The sequence below is a fragment of the Balearica regulorum genome, chromosome 10 (assembly GCF_011004875.1).
Source record: "Balearica regulorum gibbericeps isolate bBalReg1 chromosome 10, bBalReg1.pri, whole genome shotgun sequence".
Taxonomy (NCBI): domain Eukaryota; kingdom Metazoa; phylum Chordata; class Aves; order Gruiformes; family Gruidae; genus Balearica; species Balearica regulorum.
In genome coordinates, this window is record NC_046193.1 from 18,513,977 (window position 1) to 18,533,787 (window position 19,811).

The 19,811-nt window shown below is 38.9% G+C and overlaps 1 protein-coding gene across 2 annotated transcripts; it reads right to left on the reverse strand.

The window, feature by feature from the left end:
• Nucleotides 1-796: 796 nt before the first annotated feature.
• On the reverse strand, nucleotides 797-19,644 carry TMF1 (TATA element modulatory factor 1). 2 transcript variants are annotated; one of them, XM_075762400.1, is made up of 17 exons: nucleotides 19,309-19,644; nucleotides 15,560-16,800; nucleotides 13,736-13,839; nucleotides 12,733-12,859; nucleotides 11,673-11,778; nucleotides 10,884-11,026; nucleotides 10,132-10,298; nucleotides 9,818-9,974; nucleotides 9,275-9,367; nucleotides 8,514-8,670; nucleotides 7,790-7,982; nucleotides 7,427-7,496; nucleotides 7,251-7,343; nucleotides 6,078-6,188; nucleotides 5,276-5,422; nucleotides 4,673-4,798; nucleotides 797-3,801 (listed from the first exon to the last, which is right to left on the reverse strand). In XM_075762400.1, exons 1-17 carry the CDS (start codon nucleotides 19,448-19,450, stop codon nucleotides 3,658-3,660), a joined length of 3,321 nt encoding a protein of 1,106 aa, XP_075618515.1. In that variant the 5' UTR covers nucleotides 19,451-19,644; the 3' UTR covers nucleotides 797-3,657. The 2 variants fall into 2 exon arrangements, with proteins under 2 accessions (XP_075618515.1, XP_075618516.1); XM_075762401.1 differs by having other exon boundaries at nucleotides 12,733-12,847; nucleotides 19,309-19,639.
• Between the last annotated feature and the right edge of the window lie 167 nt (nucleotides 19,645-19,811).

Below are 19,811 nucleotides of genomic sequence, written 5' to 3' on the forward strand. Positions count from 1 at the left end.
CGTCTTCCTTCTGCTGCCGGAAATAAAGCGCTGCCGCCGTCTCGCACCGGGATCGGCGTTCTCAGGGTGTGGAGGAAAAAGGCCTTTTCCTGCCGCCGCTCAGCAGGAAGCGCAGCCCCCTGGCACCCCATTGTCTGAGGCGGCCTCCCCCCCCGCGGGAGCCTCGGCCCGGCCGGCATTCACACGGCGGGCGAGAGCCCCGGCAGGAAGGAGCGGTACCACCGCCCCCGCCGCCTGCAGAAACTTCGTTTCCCCGAGCGGAGAGGTTAATTAACCCCCCTCTTGGCTTGAGATGCCAGTCAGGCACCCGGCGCGGCTCCTGCGCTGCCTCTGTGGGCAGCCCAGCACGCCGCTCGCAGTCGTAGTCAGCTCCTGCTTTGACAGACGCCGCAGGGCCGGTAGGCACTAACACCCCAGCCCTTTGAGAGAACTCTTCTCCCCTAGTTTCCGCGGTGACAAACGCCCAGGCCGGCACTTAAGCCGGGGGGACACGGGGGGCTGCGGCCCCCCAGGAATACCGCTGAATCAGAAAGCCGTTCTACTCGAATAAAGGAAATAAATCTAAATTTCACATTACCTTTAATCCCATTACTGCAGTGAATTTACAAATAAACCAGCCGCTTGTACCTAAACACCCATGACAACGCACGATTTTAGCTGGCATTTGTAACTCTAAATTCAAACTACATTTGATATATTCTAACTTCAGCAATATTTTCCTTTCATATCCCTAAATTCATAGCCACCCACCACAAAACTATTTTTAAGCCTTTTCTCAGAGAGATCCAAAACACGCTCTTAGCACAAAATTTTATTTTACCCTGACCCATGCTTTTTTACAGTTTATACACATTTTACAACTAGAAACCAAGGGTTCCAATTACATTTCATATTCAGGATCATTATAGCCCTTAGTAAAACATACCTACATAAATTGCAACAAACTTGTAGCAGGACAAAAAAAAAAAAATAATAGAACTACCCTCCTCTCTCATGTATGGATAACGTAAGATTTTGAGTATCACCCTGTGTTCGAACATCTCGAATAAGCCCCCTCTGACCAGTGTACTTTGAGTAAGCCTTTACACAGCAGTTCTTCATACTTGTGTATGCAGTGAAAATGAGGCATAAATTAGTTGCTTTCAGAAGGAATATTCTAAATAAATTTAAACAGAAGCGGACATTAGCATTGACCTGTCCTTTCATTTTGCACATTACTTTTCTAGGCAATCTCAGTGCTAGCAATGAACTTAAGGTATCGGAGCAGACATTAATCATGTTTCTTCAAAACAAGCTTATGAGATTTATATCAAAGATGATCAAAACAGAAAAAAGTCTGTTACCTTCCAACAGCCGCTTTGTTTTCTAAGGCTTTGATGATTAAGACACAGTAGGCCATCTGATTCTCATGTAATAGTAAAGGTTGTGCTAAATGGGAATAAAGAATCCAAAAACAGTCAATACAAATTATGTACATCTGCTTTTGTAAAATTTAAAAATCTAATACTCTGACAAATGCTTTTATATCTAAACCAGTTAATGCTGACTGCATGTTAAAGTTTCCTAAGTGCTTCCTGAAAACCGAAGATAGTCTGAGACATTCTCAAAACTGCACCTGTGTCAGCCCCTGAGGAGCATCTACTCACTACACAGGAAACGTCGCCTTCAAAAGCACTGGCAGTAACAGGTCCAAATAAAAGTTCAAAGGATTTTTTTTTTTTTTGAGTGCTGCATTTGTCTACCAAGACAGTAAAAATTTGTGAAAATCAGCAATTTATTGATTCGCTGTAGCAGATAAAAGCTGAATAGAATTTATAATCTTTGACCATAAAAGGTTTGTGGTTTGTTTGTGGGTTTTGTTTTAAGAAAAGGCTGAATTTCTAACACTTGCATGTCATAATTCTAACACACAACAAGTCAGTAAGTTCCAACAAGTGCTTCTCTATGGAGTGGGTTTGATATTTTTGGTGGGTTGGTTTGTTTGTTAAACCATGCTTTGATATAAAGGCAAATTGTTAAATTCTGAAATTTTTTTAAGAAAAATGTTTTCAACCTTGGTTTCCAGAAGTGAAACTAAGATAGTAAGAGGGTAGTTCCTTCCCACCTCCCCATGGGGGGTGGGAAAAAGTGTCTTTTATTTTACTAAAGTTTCTATGACAGATGGCAAGTTAAGACAAATTTTAGTGTTCTTGCTCTATGGCTTTATTGAAATCCTCAGAATCTGAATCTCAAACTGAACTAGGTTTTTCCACAAACATACCCTTGCCTGTGTAACTTCAGTGCCTCACTGTTCTCCCCACAAGGAATAAACCTCTCACACCCACAGAAGAGCCGTATTACTGAGAGGCTTTTCTCCAGAAGCAATTTCTCATCATTCACATCCTTTCTCGCTCTCAGGCCACTGAATGCTCAAGCAGGAACAGAGCTCTCTAACACAAATTACAGCATGTACAAACGTGGAAAAAACCCTCTCACACTAGAGGCAGTGGTATGATAAGTAAAGAATTTCAATTGCTGAGCATTTCACACGAGTGCCTGGCACAGCTACAGTTCTGAGATGTAGCAAAATATTTGCTGTCTGGAATGCAGAGAGGAAGACGCAAGCTTCTTCCCCCAATTCTCAGCATTCCCAAGGGTCCAATTCAAACGTTTTCTCTGACATTACCAAAAATGCAGCTGAACATCATGCCACGTGGATGCTATTTGACCAATACCTTGCTTCAGGAATGGCATGAGAAATACTTTGCAGCCACTGGAGACTTGCTTGAAAACTAATATTAAGTCACAGTACAGTTATGCAAAAAGTCTAAGCCTTGCTACTTATATATATACACACACACAAGAAACCATGAGAGCAGCAGCATTTAAAAAAAATAGTAATTTTTCTGCATTCTTCTGAACCGTTTTAGCTACTGTTAAAAATCAGCATCCTAAAATAAATATGGAATAGTTCAGATTTTGGTGTTAGAAGTTAAACACATCTAGAATTAAAGCAGAGCTGCTGTCTCTAGACAGCACAAGCAATATACAAGGTGAAGCTGTAATTTATAAAGTCTCATACTCTGTGTAGAGGACAGTGTAAAATAGACAAATCAGATTTGTCTAAAAATCGAGAATTGCCATCCTAACACGTTCAGATGTTACGAGTACAAGCATGAGATTCTCCTGTCATAAAAATACCCACCAATTATGCTTCAGATAGGTAGCCACTGCTATTTTGTTATTAAAAATTTTCTGATGATATTTTAGAAAAACTCATATTAAGAACACTTAAAAAAGACTTCTAACATCATTTTCATAAATATACAGACTTTATGAATCCAGGCCTGCTTCAGTAAAACTCATGCCTTCCAGTGCTGGTCTCACAAAGTAACAGTCATTTCTGCTACTGTTTACAAGTAAAATGGTCCACTGTTTAGCAAAAATGTAAATAAGGGATGACTGAGGAAAAAAAATTAAATATTGCACAAATAATTTAACTGCAGACAGTACAAGACACTTAAAGCATTGATTTTTTTTGTCAACATATGAACTCTATTATATAGTCACACTTTCTATAATACAGTTATTTTTTTACAAGACATTTAAATTCAGCATTTACATAAACAATTATCTTTACAATCTGTTATCATATAGTGTTGAGAGTTCCAGCAGGAATTAATTTTGTCTTTGTTTTAAAAGTTCATCTATCTGAGTCTTGTACATGTTTTTCACATCTTCGAGATCCAGTCGGAGTTCTTCAGCTTCCTCTGCTTTCTCTCCATACATCTGAAGAATTGTATTATATCTTTGATCCAAATCCTGCAAGGACATGTAGTTTGTTATCTGACTGTTTTTCAACTTTAAAAAAGTTGTTGCTAGGCTGGTGTTTTACACTACCAGGGAAAACAAGTAATAATAAAATAGCATTATTTTATCAAAGTGTAACTACTCTACAATGAAGCACACAGTAAACTTAAAAAATGCTTTAAGCTTTGACCCTCTGAATATGGCTAGATTTATACTCTTGATATAAAAAGAAAATATTCCAAAGACAATGATCCTTGACTACAAAGAATTAGTGCTGGCTTCCAAGGATGTACTGAAGCACCTTGAAGTTTAACTGCTATATGCATTAAAACAGTTAGCAAACTGCACTAAGTTTTACTACAGAAGTGACTGCAGGTCGTGAAATATTTCATCAAGAAATTTAACATTCTGCATTTAAAGAACAACGATCATTTCTGAAATTACTCCAAAAATATTTCCAATATTTCAATTTAAGCTCTTAAACATTCAGAGGATTAAAATACTTCTCCTATTACCTGTATCAGTACTGCACACTCATTCAATTTCTGCATCAAACTCTCGTAAGTCCATGCCATTTATCAAAACACCCCCCTCCTCTAAAAAGACTACTTCCAGACAAGCATCTTAAATGGGAAAAAAGTTATCTCCCTGATTTAGTATGCAATCTTATGCACAGCACATATTTCTAACAACTGCATTTTGAAGTGACTATCTAGTCATGGAGTAGGCATTTTCAGATTCTAGTACACAAAAAACCCCAGGCTCTTCAGACATTTACGACTAGGGACAGATTTGACTATAATCCTAAATTGATAGAGGTATTCCTAAAAACAACCCCAAATATGTCAATTTTATACCAGATTTACAACAGAAATACACTTACCTTTAACTGTGCACGTAATTTTGGTATTTCCTTCACTTTTTCTTCAAGTTCATCATTTTGATTTGTTAATTTAACCAGTTCTTCTGCCATTATTGATCGAGTTTTCTCAAGGTTTCCAATTTCCAGCTAAGGTAAACACTTTTAACAATTAGGAGGAGGAAAGAATTTACCATATTCATAAAACACTGTATCAAAATATTTTGATACAGTAATTAAGGCTTTTTCTTAAACCAGACTATGAAACAGCACACTCTGGAAGCACTCTCACTTTCTTCTCAAATTTGATCAGTAGTTTGTTGTTTGTTTTTTTTCTTTTTCAGATAGACAAGTTCCGTTTTCTGTATAAGGTCCTTGCCAAAACAAGAAGGGAAGCAACAACTCCTTCTCTTGCTCTTCCCTACGTATACCTCCAGTGGTTATTCTGGTTAATAGAATTGTTATGAAAGGGGAAAAGTGAATGCACTCTGCTGTGAGGAGAGGGACCAAGCTCTCTGAAGATAAAATTGATGTTATATTGAATATAAAATTTGAATATAGTATTGATTGCATTAGTATTTACTCTTATAAATGCTGTGTTTGGTTATATAACTTCAAATACCATACCTGCAGATGTGAAATCTCTCCTTCTCTTAGTTTAAGCTGTGATTGAAGGTTTTCAATTATACTTGAACCCGCTCCCATCCTTATAGCATCATAAAGATTGCTCCCACTAGTAGCTATTGGCCCAAATGAGTGATCATGAGGATCATCCTACAAACAAGAGGTTACAGAAGCTTAAAATTATAGACAAAAACATGCACCCTTCGGAACCTTCCCTCTCCCAAAGTATTATTTCATTTAAGATTTAAAATTATACCATTACTAGGCAAGTATTTCAATGCTTAAAGTTTGTTTTTAAAACAAAAGCTTAAGGTGAACAGGTACAATTTGAGATAGCTCCTTACTGGCAAGTTCTCATGTCACCTATACAACCATCATTTAACTTGGACATCGATAACTGTGTCCATTGGAAAGCAGCAGACTTTGCACAGACCACAACAGTCAATGACACTGCCTAGGGAGCAGGGTTGTGCCCTAAACCAGGATGGCTAGAAAAAAATTCATTTTACTCCTACTAGTGTTATTCAATTCGTCTACATGAAATTAGATGTGTGAACTCAGCACCAATACATGTATGTATTACTCTGCAATAAAAGTTGTAGTTTCACACAGTCTTTCACAGATGTTTTACAATCATAGACTTTTTACAAGCAGGTTTTAGACATTTCTGCACAGGAATTACCTTGTCTAAGGCCAATATACTCTTGATACTCTTGAAGAGTCATTTTCTACATTAATAAACATTCCTGAAGAGGAAAAAAAGCTGTCTGTCAAAAAAAAGGCCAATATAACTGATATATGATACCTGTGAGAGCAAAGATGTCTGAAGACCCGCCATGTCAACTCCACTTATGGAACTAGAGCGTGACATAGTTGGAGTACTTGAAACAGTTTCAACTGTAAATGACTTCCGATCCTTAAAAAAAAAAAACAACAAAAATCCCCCACAACATCACCAGTTACATAAAGAAAAAAGTTTACAAGATAGTGAAAGATAGATTTTGTAAAGAATAGACTGTCCTGTTCCACCACCAACTATAGAACATAATGTGATAGGTAACCTTTCCCCTTCCCCCATCCCTAAAACATAGGAAAGTTCAACAATAAAGAATTACCGTGCTACAAACACTTCTAGCCTACATTCAAATCCTCAGACTTTTCGGGAAACGAAGACAGAAGTTGCAAATTACACCAAAAGAATATAGCTATGGGAGATTCAGAGGCAGTTTTGTACGTCCAAATGTATCACAGGAAGAATATCCTAAACCCAGAAGTATGTTTCTTTCTAGAATGCAAGTTAATTTTTATTTTTTTTTTAAATACAGTGTATGAATTCAATTCTGAGATTTCTCACATGCTAATACCTTACTAACATACCCTCCAGACTGGCCTCTTTTTACAGGCAGCATCTGAAAGCATGCTAGCCTCTGAAGGATAAAGCACTTAGATTTAAGAACTGGAGATGGTAAGAAACCAGAAACTGTTTTACTTGAATATCAACTGCTAATTAGCAGTAACAAAGGTACTGATTCTTGAGGACTGTTCTGTGACTTGTCACTTAAGCCAGAAAGCATGTGGTACATTACACACAGCCATATGAAACGCAAAACAGGATTTCAGTGGAAGCAATGCTAGTAGTCTAAGCAAAGAAAACAAGTAGCTTCAGAAGAAAAAGAATCCAAGAGTTCAAAATCCAAGAATTCAAAAAAATCAGAAGATTAAACCAATCATTAACCATATTTTATCTCTTCTCACAGACTGTTACTCAAGACTCATTTCAATGAGCATCACACAAGCACTTATTTCACTGGAAATAGAAGGCAGTCACAATAACAAAAAAGCCAAGTCCCTCATGTCTGGGCTGACAGTATATACCGTACTGCTCTAAGTCCACTTTGTTGCTTGCAACAGTTTCAGGTTTTAGATATCTACTAAAATAATGTCAGCAAGACCGAACAGAAATGTTGGGGTTTGGTACCTTTTCCTTTGCTGCTTCTTGCACAAAAATTGCCTTCTTTCTTTCTTGTTCAACTTTCATCTTCTCCATTTCTAACTGAGTAGCTAGCAGTGTCTACAAAAATAAATATAGGTTGTTAAACTCCTGCTAGCTCAGACTTCAACAACAATGTAGCTTAAAGCTGAAGGAGGCAATACCTTTTCTTTCTTTGCATCTTCCAAGGTTTTTGCATACTCATCTTTGAGTCCTTCTAGTTCAACCTCATACCTACATTGAGCAAAGAAAGAGGTAGACAAAGCCAGCAAGTATTCTGAGTTTACTTTAGATTCATATACTTTTAAACCAAACATAGGGTCAAGTCTTTAAAACATTATGAAAGTAACATTCTTCAGACAAAATATCCTTAACAAGCTGGGCAACTTTATTAATAGCTGCCATCATTTTGCACTGCTGTATCAAGTCTGCCAACTTGCAAGGAGATCTGCTGCAGATGGTTAAGATAGCTTACTCCATTTCACTGCAATTTTAAAGAGACACTGTTAATGAAAAATGCAACTCACCTACTATTCTCATTTTCCATTTTCTTCAATCTGTTTCTCTCCACTTCTAGCTGAGCCTGAAGGCGTGTATTTTCTTGCCTTAAAAGACTATTCTGAGATTCAGTAGAAGACATCTGAATTTTATTAGAAAGAAGTTCTTCTGTAGCAGCCCGTTCTCTCTCAGCAGCTGCTGCTAGAAGAGTTTGAGACTCACCTAATATTAAGTAAAGAAAACCACAGAATTTAACTCTTTTAACAAACATCTATAATATGGGCCTATTATTTAAACCCATTAAGTTCTCCTTTGGGCATTTTATGCCTTTTTCATTTAAAATAATAGATTACTACTGTATCAACAAATATATGACTCATTACCTACACAGTTAGGTAAGTAAATGATTTGAACCTTTACAATATAGAATCTAAGCACCAGGCTAGACAACTGAAAACGCTGGTGTACTTCCAGTGTCTCAATGTCTATCCTTCCTTTAGATGCCGTAAGGCTATGTACACCTTAACACCTTTATCTTACAATCTTACGTTACACTGTGTTTTAAAGAGAATCAGTGAATTACCTATCCAAGAACCTTTGCAGAATACCCCACGTACCACTTCCTTACAGAAAATCATCTCTCCTGACCGACCATCTATGCTTTGGGCAAATGTTAAGCCCTTTTCATTTACCTTCAGCCATCTCAACTTCATCAAGAGCCTCACTGTTCAGGAAAAGCTAAAACCACCTTACCAAGTCTGTCAGAAAGGTTCTTTTCCAATTTTTCCCATGCAGAGGTTTGTGCTCCCAGCGTGGCTTGCAGATTTTCTATCTGCCGGAGAAGCGGACGTGTAGCAGATGTAACACTTTGACTTAGTTCTTGGTTCCTGCTCTCTGCTTCTTGGAGTCTCTGAAATCACAATTAAGCTTTAAAATCATATGATGGATTAAAAGACTAATACAAAATTCAGCTAATCACATAGCAGTTGCTTTACATTCTAAAATTCATATGTTCAGACTCACAGTGAAGTGTGAAATTTCCAGATGGAAGCCTAACATTTTTTAGATACATGATAGAACAACAGCCTAGATATTTAAATTTCAAGAGCCCTCTGGACATCACTTGAAACATTTTGGAAACAATCTATTCATCTTCTGGACCTTAAGAACAAGAAAAGTATTCTTAAGCAGCAGCTAACACGTCATTTAAAACATATTTGCTAGCAATTTTAGAGGACTATTACAAACTTAATGGCCGTACTCTGTTTGTACTAAAAGGGATATCATTACATTTGAAAGGCATCATCAAAATTAGGATTTAGTTTTCAATATGTGATTAAAAAAAACATTTCCTTTAATATTTTTATTGTTATTCTACACAGGAAAAATATTGCAGGTAACCAGGAAAACAAAGCCTCTTTTTCAGGCTATTAACATCATGCTAGCATTTCATTTTCAGTTTTTAGAAGCCCTCCTTGCAAATACAAGTTGGCATCATCTATTTGCTCCAGTACCTGTTGTAATTCACTGATTTCCTGGCGTAAATAGTCTTCTTTTCTTGCTGCCTGCTGTTCTGCACGTTGCAGTGCTAGCCTCAGGTCTGCCACCTAAATAAACAGGACGCAGTCACTAATCTCTTGCCAAAAGTTACAGTACCACCTATTCATTGCTACAGTCCTACACCATTTTTAAACACTGTCAGATAGTGTATGTCCATTTATAAATTAAAGGCTTAAGTTGTGCATGCACACAAATAGTTGCGCTATTTCTTGAACTTTGCATCATGGTAAGAGCACTACAAACGTAACATAGAGCCCGTCAAAGTCCCTTTATTCAGACAAGTAAAATTAAAAGTATTTTTTAATAAAAATTAAAATTTTGAAGCTTACTTATAACTACCACTGACGACTGAACAAGTTCACAGGAAAGAAATCCACCAGGTATTTGCTAAGTACACAAAAATGAGTTCCACCTTATATTGCATCTGGTTCATTATGCCAGATGAGTACATTCATTTGCTCAATTAAAAAGTTTTATTCACTGCATTTAAGACCCACCTGAATCGCCAAAGCTTCTTGTTGCTGTCGTGCCTCATCCTGTGCCTTCTCCAGAGCTAACCCAAGCTCTTCCTTCGCCTTCATTTCCCGACTTAGGGCTGCTTCTTGTGCCTCACTGTCCTTTGTAGCATTAGCTTTATGAAGATCTGCGAGTTCCCTGGATGGGGAAAGCAATGCTTTTTACAGTTTATACAATGCCTACAGTGACTTTGCAAATAACATTGTTATATGTTAACATTTCAGAAGCATTGCACAAGAAATAGACACAGAAGCTGAACATATAGCTGAAGAGAGGCACACAAATATCTGCTTACTTGTATGCACTGTCAAGCGCAGCCTGGCCACTTCTGTTCCGTTCTTCAAGGTCTTCCACTTCCACCTGAAGTTTAGCAAGATCCTTTTCTTGTCGCTCTACAACGCTGTTCAGTTGTTTAATGCTGTCTCGGTGCTGCTTCTCAAGATCTTCCTTGCCATCAAGCACCTATTAGAGTGCAAACCAGAAGCAAGAGACTAAACCCAGTACATGGGGTAGGTAGGCAACACCATCTGAGGACAACTGTGGCAACCAATCCAGGATGAAGGTACACAAAATGACTGAACCGATCTAGCACTTTCCCAAAAAAGAAAGGTTTTGCTACCCCATCTTCCCCAGAGGAGGGGGTCACAGTGTCACATACTTCCTCATACTGGGTCTGCTGCTTGTAAGGTCTTGATTCAATCACTAATCGAGGGAAAAAAAAAAAAAACAAACAAACAAAAAAACCCAAAAAGAACTGCCCAAATTTTGCTGGTGCAGGCTTTCCAACTAAAATGGAGTGTACTGAATTTGGTCAGCCCACCTGATAATCAGCAGTGCAAGTGCAAACAAGCTGCTGGAAAGATACATGACCGCAGTTGTAAACTGCTCTGAGAACACATCCAGAAATCACATCCCAGTGTTCCAATAATATGAAATAGAGAAGGCTCCCAGAAAAGGAAAAAATATCAGTCTACCTAGAGCCTCCCCAAAAGGTTACTCTGCAGCTAATATAAAAAGCTTTAAAAAAAAAAAATCCCAATATCTCACCTGTTTTAAATGCTGCAACTCCTCTTCCAATTCCTTAATCTTTTTGTTCTGTTTTGTGTTAATATTTTCTCTCTCTTTCTCTTTGGCTCTTAATTTCTTAATAATGTTGGAATTGTGCAGCTGCTGCTTGGAGAGCTTTTCTCCTGTGAAGAAAATGAACATAAAGCTAGAACACATTGCTGTTATTCTATGACTCTCTCTATTCACACCTCTCTCTGCTCTTCAGTCCCATGAAAATAATAAACAAATATGTATGGAAACACTTACTCTTACATTTTTTTCATGCAAGTTCTTAAGTTTTAAATCTACTTTATTCCGAGATGACCCGCTACAGTAAGCTATAGTGAGATAGGATAGGCAGTGAGAGGCTTTGGGAGAAAAGCAAATGAGCTCATCCCATCAGGAAAAAAAAACCAAAATGGCCTGTTCATTTAGTAACTACATTTTAATTCCAAAATTAAAAAGTAGTAAGGGAGACACTGTAGAAATGCCTTGAACAATACCCTAGTTAGATTTCTGCTGAGTGGAGCATGGAGTGTTGTACTGCATGCCGGTTCTAGCTTGCAGCACCTTTTAATACATACTGCAGAAAGTACCCCTCTAGCCAAGTGTATTTGACTGATCCCTCCTGTTGCTCTTTGCTATTAACTAAATCGTTCAAATGTTCAGAAACATCTAGCATGCTTCAAATGTTGTAATTTTTGCCTGCATAAAGAAGGTTAGTCTGTGAAGGCAGTGCATTTCAAATTATTCTACAAATTTTTACTATTAAAAAATATTACTTCTGACCTTCCTCCATTAATCCTCTGATTTGCTCTTCTTTTTCTTTCAGTAATTCAGCAGTTTCATTGGTGTTAAGTCTAGTAGCCAGTTCTTCTTTAACAGTCTTTACTTCCTAAATAATAGGATAAAATACTTAGGATCATTTATGAAAATATATTTAGGGAAAAACACACAGAAAGTTACACTGATCACCTTTTTCTTCTCCCCTTCCTCTCAAAAGGCTTTTCTTTGAACACAGTTTAAGTTGGAAGAGAACGCTGGAGATTATCTCATCAAATCAGACTGCTCAGAGCCTTATTCCATCAAGCTTTAAAAACCTCCAAGGATTGAGACTCCATAAATTCTCTGTACAATTTGTTCCAACTCCTCCTTCCATTTCACTTTCTATAAACTTTTGCAATATAGTAAAAAGGAACTGTTATATTCACACATAGCTATCAGACGATTCTTCTATTTCAACTTACTACTGTGCTAACAGTGACACATACAGTGACAAAACAACTGATTTTTTTTTTCCAGTTACAGATTTGAGTTTACTTTTTGCAGACTAGCAATAAGCTACAGAAATGTAATACTGTGATGCCAGGTCAAGAACATTTAAACTCCATAAACTTTGTTGCTGCAGATTTCTTTGCTCATTCCAAACTAATCCATCATCAGGTCTTAATTTTCCTACCAGCTAATCCTCTAAAGAAGCCATTCCCATTCTTGGCTACTCACCCACATCCCCAGGCCATTTTTCTCCCTTACACCAATGCAAATACATATATGGGTACAAGGTAAAGGAGAACAATTGTTAAAGCTATTTTTTCCCAAACCAGACTACACTGAACTTAAATGAGTTCCCTAACTTGGTTCACAACACAGCTGCAAGAATACACGTATCAACAGAACAAAATAACAAGCAGCCTGGGAAGCTACAATCGGCTTATCCCAGTTACTAATACCATGAGATAGTACCTGTCAGTCTCATGCTTTTCCCTAGCTTAATTTTTAGAAATTTACTCAAGAAATTTAAATGTGTTCTAAAATAATAAACATTAATTTCACTAAAAAGTCAAGTTACCTTTTTAGCTGCATCTCTCTCTTTGCAGGCGAGCTGGAGCTTCTTTTCAGCATCTGCAATTCGCTGAGCAAACTCCTCTTTAAGAGATGAAAGGCTACTGCTCTCTTCTTTCATTCTAAACATTTCACTACATTTAAAATTAACATTTCAGAACAGTTGCACAGTTATATGACATTCCAAGCAGTTTACAACAGGTTGTCTTAAATGCTTTTAAAATGTGTGTGTGGGGGGGTTATTTTATTTTATACATGTTAACAGTAAGTCAAAAAGCACATCCATATTAGAAGTAGTGATCAAAGATCTTCATTAATTCAGTAATTTAACAATGAAATGCTTGATTCACCTTAAATGTTTTGCCCCTTAATCAAGTTCTTTCTGATTAACCATAATCTCTATCATATTCAAGGCAAATGATTAAAGGTATTTTTAAGATAAGATCAATTTAGTCATTAAATACCTTCACATATTATCTGTAGATTTTTAAACTTGGTATTTGATCAGTAAACTGGCAAATCCAGCTTCCCCCCCCCCCTTTTAGTTTTAACTGAATTAAATAACGAATTCAGGTTTTTCCCTAAAACCAGCCCTTCTACCACATTTTCATTGCCTACATTTTAGTCAGCAAATTACTTAGTAGATCAGGTTCATCCATCTGTATCAGAAAAGTCAGTCTCCCTTAAAGACTTAATCCAGTCTTAAAACAAAGATCTTTATTAATAACCAAGTCTGACTCTACACATCTGTTTGTCATTCCTACTGCTTGCTTACTGAAAAATCTTTCACTAGCCTCTTCCCAAAAGAGATTTTGGACCCAAGAAATAACACATCTTTAAAAAAACACCATCAGAGCACATGCAATCATTATTTCCACCTTTCCCAAACAGTGCACATCTCTTGCAATCTTTGTTCTAGTTATAAGCTATTTATTTTATGATATTGTCTACTGATTGTATCACAGTAAAGTTACAGTTACACCCACTACTGTGTATATTTGCATACTTACTCTTTTAGGTTATCATAAGCTTCTTCCAGGCGTGCCTTTTCTTTACTAGTACTTAATAACTGTATTTCCCTCTTCTCCAGTTTCTCAGTTAATGAATCAATCATCTGGACAATGTTTTTACAGATAAAGATCAGATGAATGGGACAATTAAAACACAAGAGGGGCAGGCTTCCCCTTTCCCCCCCACCATTCCCTCCCAACACTATTTAAAACTGAAGTTGTCAATGTTTTCAGGAATTTGAGGTAAAAGTCAGTGAAGATTACCATGTTTCTGACACATTAATTTAGAACTAAGCAATATCTAAACACAAAACACCTGTTTTCTACAGGTGCAGAAATCCTACTAAGTAAGCAGATGTGGCTCAGCTCTAAGTTCCTCAACAAAATTATCAACACTTATACTTAATTACAAATGAATTTTTTAAACAAAGCTGATAGCCTATAAAACCATAGCTAACATTAACCATGAAGACTCCCACTCTTTACAGAATCACAGAGTAATTTACAGTGGAAGATCTCCTCAGTGAAACCTTAGCACAAAGCAGCAAAACAGCATCAGATGAGGGAAGAAAACTTTCAGGCAGGGTCAAGAGCTCTTAGCTCACATCATCAAAATAATTTCTTAATACCAGGTTTTGGAAAGCTAAATCTAGAGAAATAGCAAAAACATACATGCAAATATACAAATATAAACAAATGAAACAGATTCTATAAGTGTAGCTCAATATGGCCAACGAAAGGCAAAATTAGCTGTGGACCATTATCACTATTTCCCACAGTGTATAACCATTTAAGTTAGGAAAACTTATCGATAACAGTCCATGGCTTTGTTGTTCCCTAAGGAATTTACATTGACATTCTGTACAATTTACACAAAAAATACTTTCCTTAAAACACAGATTACATTGGGGTTTTATGAACTCCCATAAGCAATTGCTTTTCCTTTATTATTATCAGAAACAGCATCAGTATTGCCAGCGTGCCTACATGGCCCTTTTATGTCACATATTAGGCACACAGACTATCAGCAAAGCAAAATGCAAATCAAAAAGCAGAACACATGTCAAAGGAGCTCAGAAATTAGAAACAAGAACAGAGAGACAGGAAGGTGACCAAGGCAATGGAAAAAAAGATAGTGCAAACAATACCCTGGCAGAACTGGGCAAAACACAAAGCTCCAGTTTAGCCATCCATACACTTAAATACCCTACTTTGTCACACTTCTAGTCATCCCATCTATCTAAATTAGCCATACAAATTCCTTTTAATCTATTCATTATTTACAACTATGCTTATCTTCTTCATTAAAAAGCTAGTGTACTCCTTTTTAAAAGGAAAGAGTATTTCTGCTAAAACCCAAACATTCATTTATCTAATAAAAAGGACTTATTTACACCAGCTACTGCTATCCTCAACGAATATGCATAATGCTCCCGGAATGCATTCAAATTTTCACAGTTTGTAAGCCCGTGGAAAAAAAAAAATGCTTGCAAAATATTGGTTTGATTATTGCCGAAATACTAAAGCCTTGTAGTGCGATAATTCAAATCAAAATACTTCAAGGAATCTCCTCCACCCTTCACAGAAAAAAAAAACCACCAACATCAAAGAATTAAAATAACACATTTGACTTATCAAGGCTTTCTGTTTGCTAGCACTACTCGCAATTCCCAATAATGATAACTAGGTGGATTAGGTGAAGCCCAAAAATATTTGACCAGAAATTTCAACAGTATTCTTCCACTGCAGAAGACATATAAGGAGACGATAGGCGTTTCATTTGTAATTAAAAGGTGTGTTTGCAAAAAAATGTTTTACAGTTACCTTTTTAAGCTCTTGCTTTTCACTGTCCTCTTCTAACAATTTGTCAGCAGCATCCTGCTGTAGCTCAGTCTCCTCTTTCACAATCTGTTCTTCAATGGTTTGCACAGTAGCAACCAAAACATCTGGCTGCTCAGAATTAACAGGGGTTGCGCTTCTCCCACTCTCTTCCATCTCAGCTTCCTCAGCATGTACAACAGGAGTGTCATTCAAATTTTCAGATTTATTTTTCAGGGCATCAACTATTTCTGTCTTTGGTGCAGAAGGACTGACAGCGACAGACGCTGAAGCAGAAGCCCTGCCTGATAACTCATCATCTGAATTTATTTCACTTACACTTCTACTATCTAAAGACTGTACACTAAATGAATCAATTCTTTCAAAAGCATCAGAGGAGCAGCAGCTCTCGGTCATTTTTTGAAAGTCATCTAAACGATTATAATCTGCACAGGCAGATGTAGATAAAAGCTGAAATGATGTTTGCATTAGATGAAGACTGGATTTTGAATCTGCAGCTTCTTGTCTTGAACTTACTGAGCTCTCACTTATTACACTTTCATGGTCCAGTACTTCAATATCACTAGTTGTGGACGTCCCCGAGGAGAAAGTGCTAACTGGAGGTGACGGTGTATTGCTTTGCCTGTCCTCAGTCTTTCGCTCCTTAGTTTCCAAACCCATGTCTTTTGTACCTGCATTAAGAGGCTGAGAAGCGCTATCCGGTGCGCCTCCCGTTCCATCCCCTCCTGCACTAGATTTTTCATTAAGAGCATCTTCAGGTACTTCCAAATTTAGAGTAGACGCGTTTTTGTCTGTAACTTCATTTGTGCTTTCTTCATGCTTGGCATTAGATTTAAGCACAGAATTCTCCTCTAATTTCTCCTTAGGAACATCAAGGTTTTGCAAGTCCACTAGGCCAGCTACAGAGGAATCCTTCACCTCTGCCTCTGTTGTCACTGGCACTTCCAGCTGACTGGGGTGCTGAGACTCCTTTAAAGTGCTTTTGACCTCCTCTTTGGGTCGCTGTGATTTGGCTGGAGGTTTGGACACCACTGGATTTTTCTGTATACTCTGAACGTCTGTTGGAGAGAGAAAGGCACTGAAGAAGTTTTCAGATTCATCTACTACTGTCCTCCTCACTGGCTTAGTGATTGCTGTTGGTGATGTTGGTTGATTCTGTGGTTCTGTATTTGAACTTAAGCCCCAGGAAGATGTATCCCATCCTCCACTTATGAGAGAATTTGTTCCTAAAACAATAAAAAAAAAGAGATAGGCCAAGAACACTTAAAATGTATTACTTTTCAGTATTTGTCATCTTAGATGCAACAGTTCAGAAAAAAGTTTTCAATATCATATAAATTAAAGTGAATAATAGACATGATCGCAAACAGCATCATTTTTGTTACTACTTCCTAACAAAGCTTGGAACTGATTTTTAGACAAAGCAAAAGAAGCTTAAGGGAGACATGCAGTAATTCTAAGACTTAAGGCAGACACAGACACTTCTAAAAAGTAGGAGTACCTGAATGGAATCAACTTGCTCCCTCTCTGTTAAACAGTAACTACAGCAAAGGCAGAAAGAAACCATTACACAAATTACACCAGTAAATCCAAGAGTGAGAATTTCAAAAAGAAAGCATCTGGGAAGGGGAAACAAGCCCACACAGCATCCTTAAAGTTATAAGGGCAAGCCTGAATCCTATTTGGGCACAAAAAGCAGGCATTTCCTTTGCAAAGGGAATAAGCGAAAGAGAATGTGGCCTCCTGCATCCAGTAGTGAGAGAAGGCTAGGCAAAACAATCTGAAAACCTGTAGTTTAAAAGTAGAGAATTATACCGATTACAAAAGGAGAAAACAATTCCTAGGTTTTAAAAGTTATCTTCCAGCAGCACACAAACACTTCACACACCATTACAGAAAAGAGAGGGGAAAAAAGCCTTAAATATTTGTAGAATTTATGCTCTAAGAAGGGTTCTTGCCCTTTCACTTTGTGACAAGCTTCATATTTTTCCTCACATACCAAGCAACATGAAGCTGACAATACACATTGCCAGCAGCCCAGCTGATAGTTCTCTTCTCCTGTGGAGAAATACTGAATTGATTAGTTCTGAAGTCACCCTAGAACAACATCAACAGCTCCTATTATTGTATTTCTTGCAGGTTTTCCAGGACTTGTCAACAGCAAGGATAATAAGAATTTCAGCATCAAATTTCAGTAGTATCCCAAGTAAGAAAGATAAATAAAAAAATACTATCAAATTTTATTTTGTACCTACAAACATCATCTGGATAACGTAACTATTTCAGACTACTTAAAAACAAGCTTGTTTTATACAACAATATCTCTTAAAAAACACTGAATTATAATATTTAAAGTAGACTGCCACTTTTAGAAACTGTTGATACCTATTGGCCCGAAGACTTGACATTGAGATAATTACTGTTCTCATTGCCAAAAATGCTACAAACATCTGATTGATTACTACCCTGTCCATGATTCAACAGCTTCACAAAAAGCCCTGTGAAGGAACTGTAACATTCAGAAAATATTTTGACTTCTTTTAAAAACAAATACATTTTCCCTGAAAAACAGATGCAGGCTGGTCTTTGCTGCTTTCCTTATGAATTACAGAACTATTATATAGACTATGATATAAATTAAATTTAAGAACATTTTGGACAAGTTTAAAGTTTTAAGAAACTAAGCACAAGACAGTCTTCTATAAACAATCCTGTAATTTAAGATGACACTGGTTTAAGTAAGCGACTGCCGAGTCCCTTGCTCCCACAAAGGGACGAAGACATGCAGAACTGCCCCTACGCTTTGTTGAGCGAGCTACTAACCTAGAAAACACTTTCAATTGTTACGGCTTTTGCTCTTCAGAAATCTAACTGTGCTGTGGGTACCCCTGAAAATAACCTCCTCCTACAAACACATACAGTTCTCCTAAATATAGGCACAGTAAGGACATTGACTACAGATTTCTTTACTCATTCTTATATTTGAGATATTTATTACTTACAGGGGAAAAAAGTTTCTAACGAGAGAGCTCCTTTCTGCTCTTTCATTTCAAAACAGCAATTTAGGCCTGACCATTCGTTCCGGCCCTACATTAGCACACGCACAACAGAGACACTTCCTCATAACCCAGCCGTGGCAGTTTTTCCACCAACACATTCCTCTCAGCAGCTGTTGGAGGATCATGAACTTAACACCACAAAGAGTGGAAACTTCACTTGCCTTACCCAGACCCGACTTTCAGCTTCTAGTCTGCTCTTCCTGTGGCAAAGAGAGAGGATGCACGCCTCAGAAATAACATAATTTCCTCCCTTTTTATTAACGGAACGGATTTTATCACCTATTAGTCCCTCGGCAAACAAAAATAACGCCTTCAGAAACACGGGTATGAAGTGCAGCGCTACCGACGCAAGAAAAGCACGACACCGGTGACAACACCCGGGTATTGCGTGTGCTGCTGAGGCTTCCTCAGCCCTTTGTGAGCGTTATCCCCTCCTGCCTGTAAACGGGACGAGAAGCACCCCAGCGCTGCGGAACGGGCTTCAGACGGGCAGGGCTGGTTAAACCCCCACCCCGGGTTGGGGGGAGAGACGGGAGCGGCGCGCAGGAGGCGGCTGAGGGGAAGGCGCCACCCCGGCCAACCCCGCTGCAAGGGCCGGGAGGGGAGGCGGCTCCGCCCGCCCCACACGGGGGGCCGGGGGCACGGCGAGGGCAGCCCGCCATCACCTACGCTTACCGTCACCGTAGTCGGGGATGACGGCGTCGGGCCAGGGGCTCTCCTCGGCCTGGATGTCCAACACCCGGTCGATGGACTTCTGGGCCTGCGACAGCGCCTGCTTGGCGAAGCTGGACAGCTGCGAGGCGTTGAACCAGCTCATCCTCCGCGCTGCCCGGTCCCGCGCGGAGGCGGCGGCACCGGGCCACAAGTACAGAGGCGGGCGGGGAGCGACCGGCCCTCAGAGCGCGCTCCCCGGAGGCGGCGGGGCCGGCTGCCTCGGGCTCTGCTCCGCGCCGAGGGGAGGGGGGAGAGGGCGGCCCCGCGCCTGCGCCCCGCCGCGCTCCACGTCGCAAAGAGGCTGGTGCGCAGCCGCCCTCCGGCCCCTGACACGCTACGAGGGGCGGGGCAATGCCTTCCGCCTCGGTAGCTGTCATGGTGGGTGACCCCGCCCCCACTTCCGCCTCGGTAGCTATCATGGATGAGTGACTCCGCCCCCACTTCCGCCTCGGTAGCTGTCATGG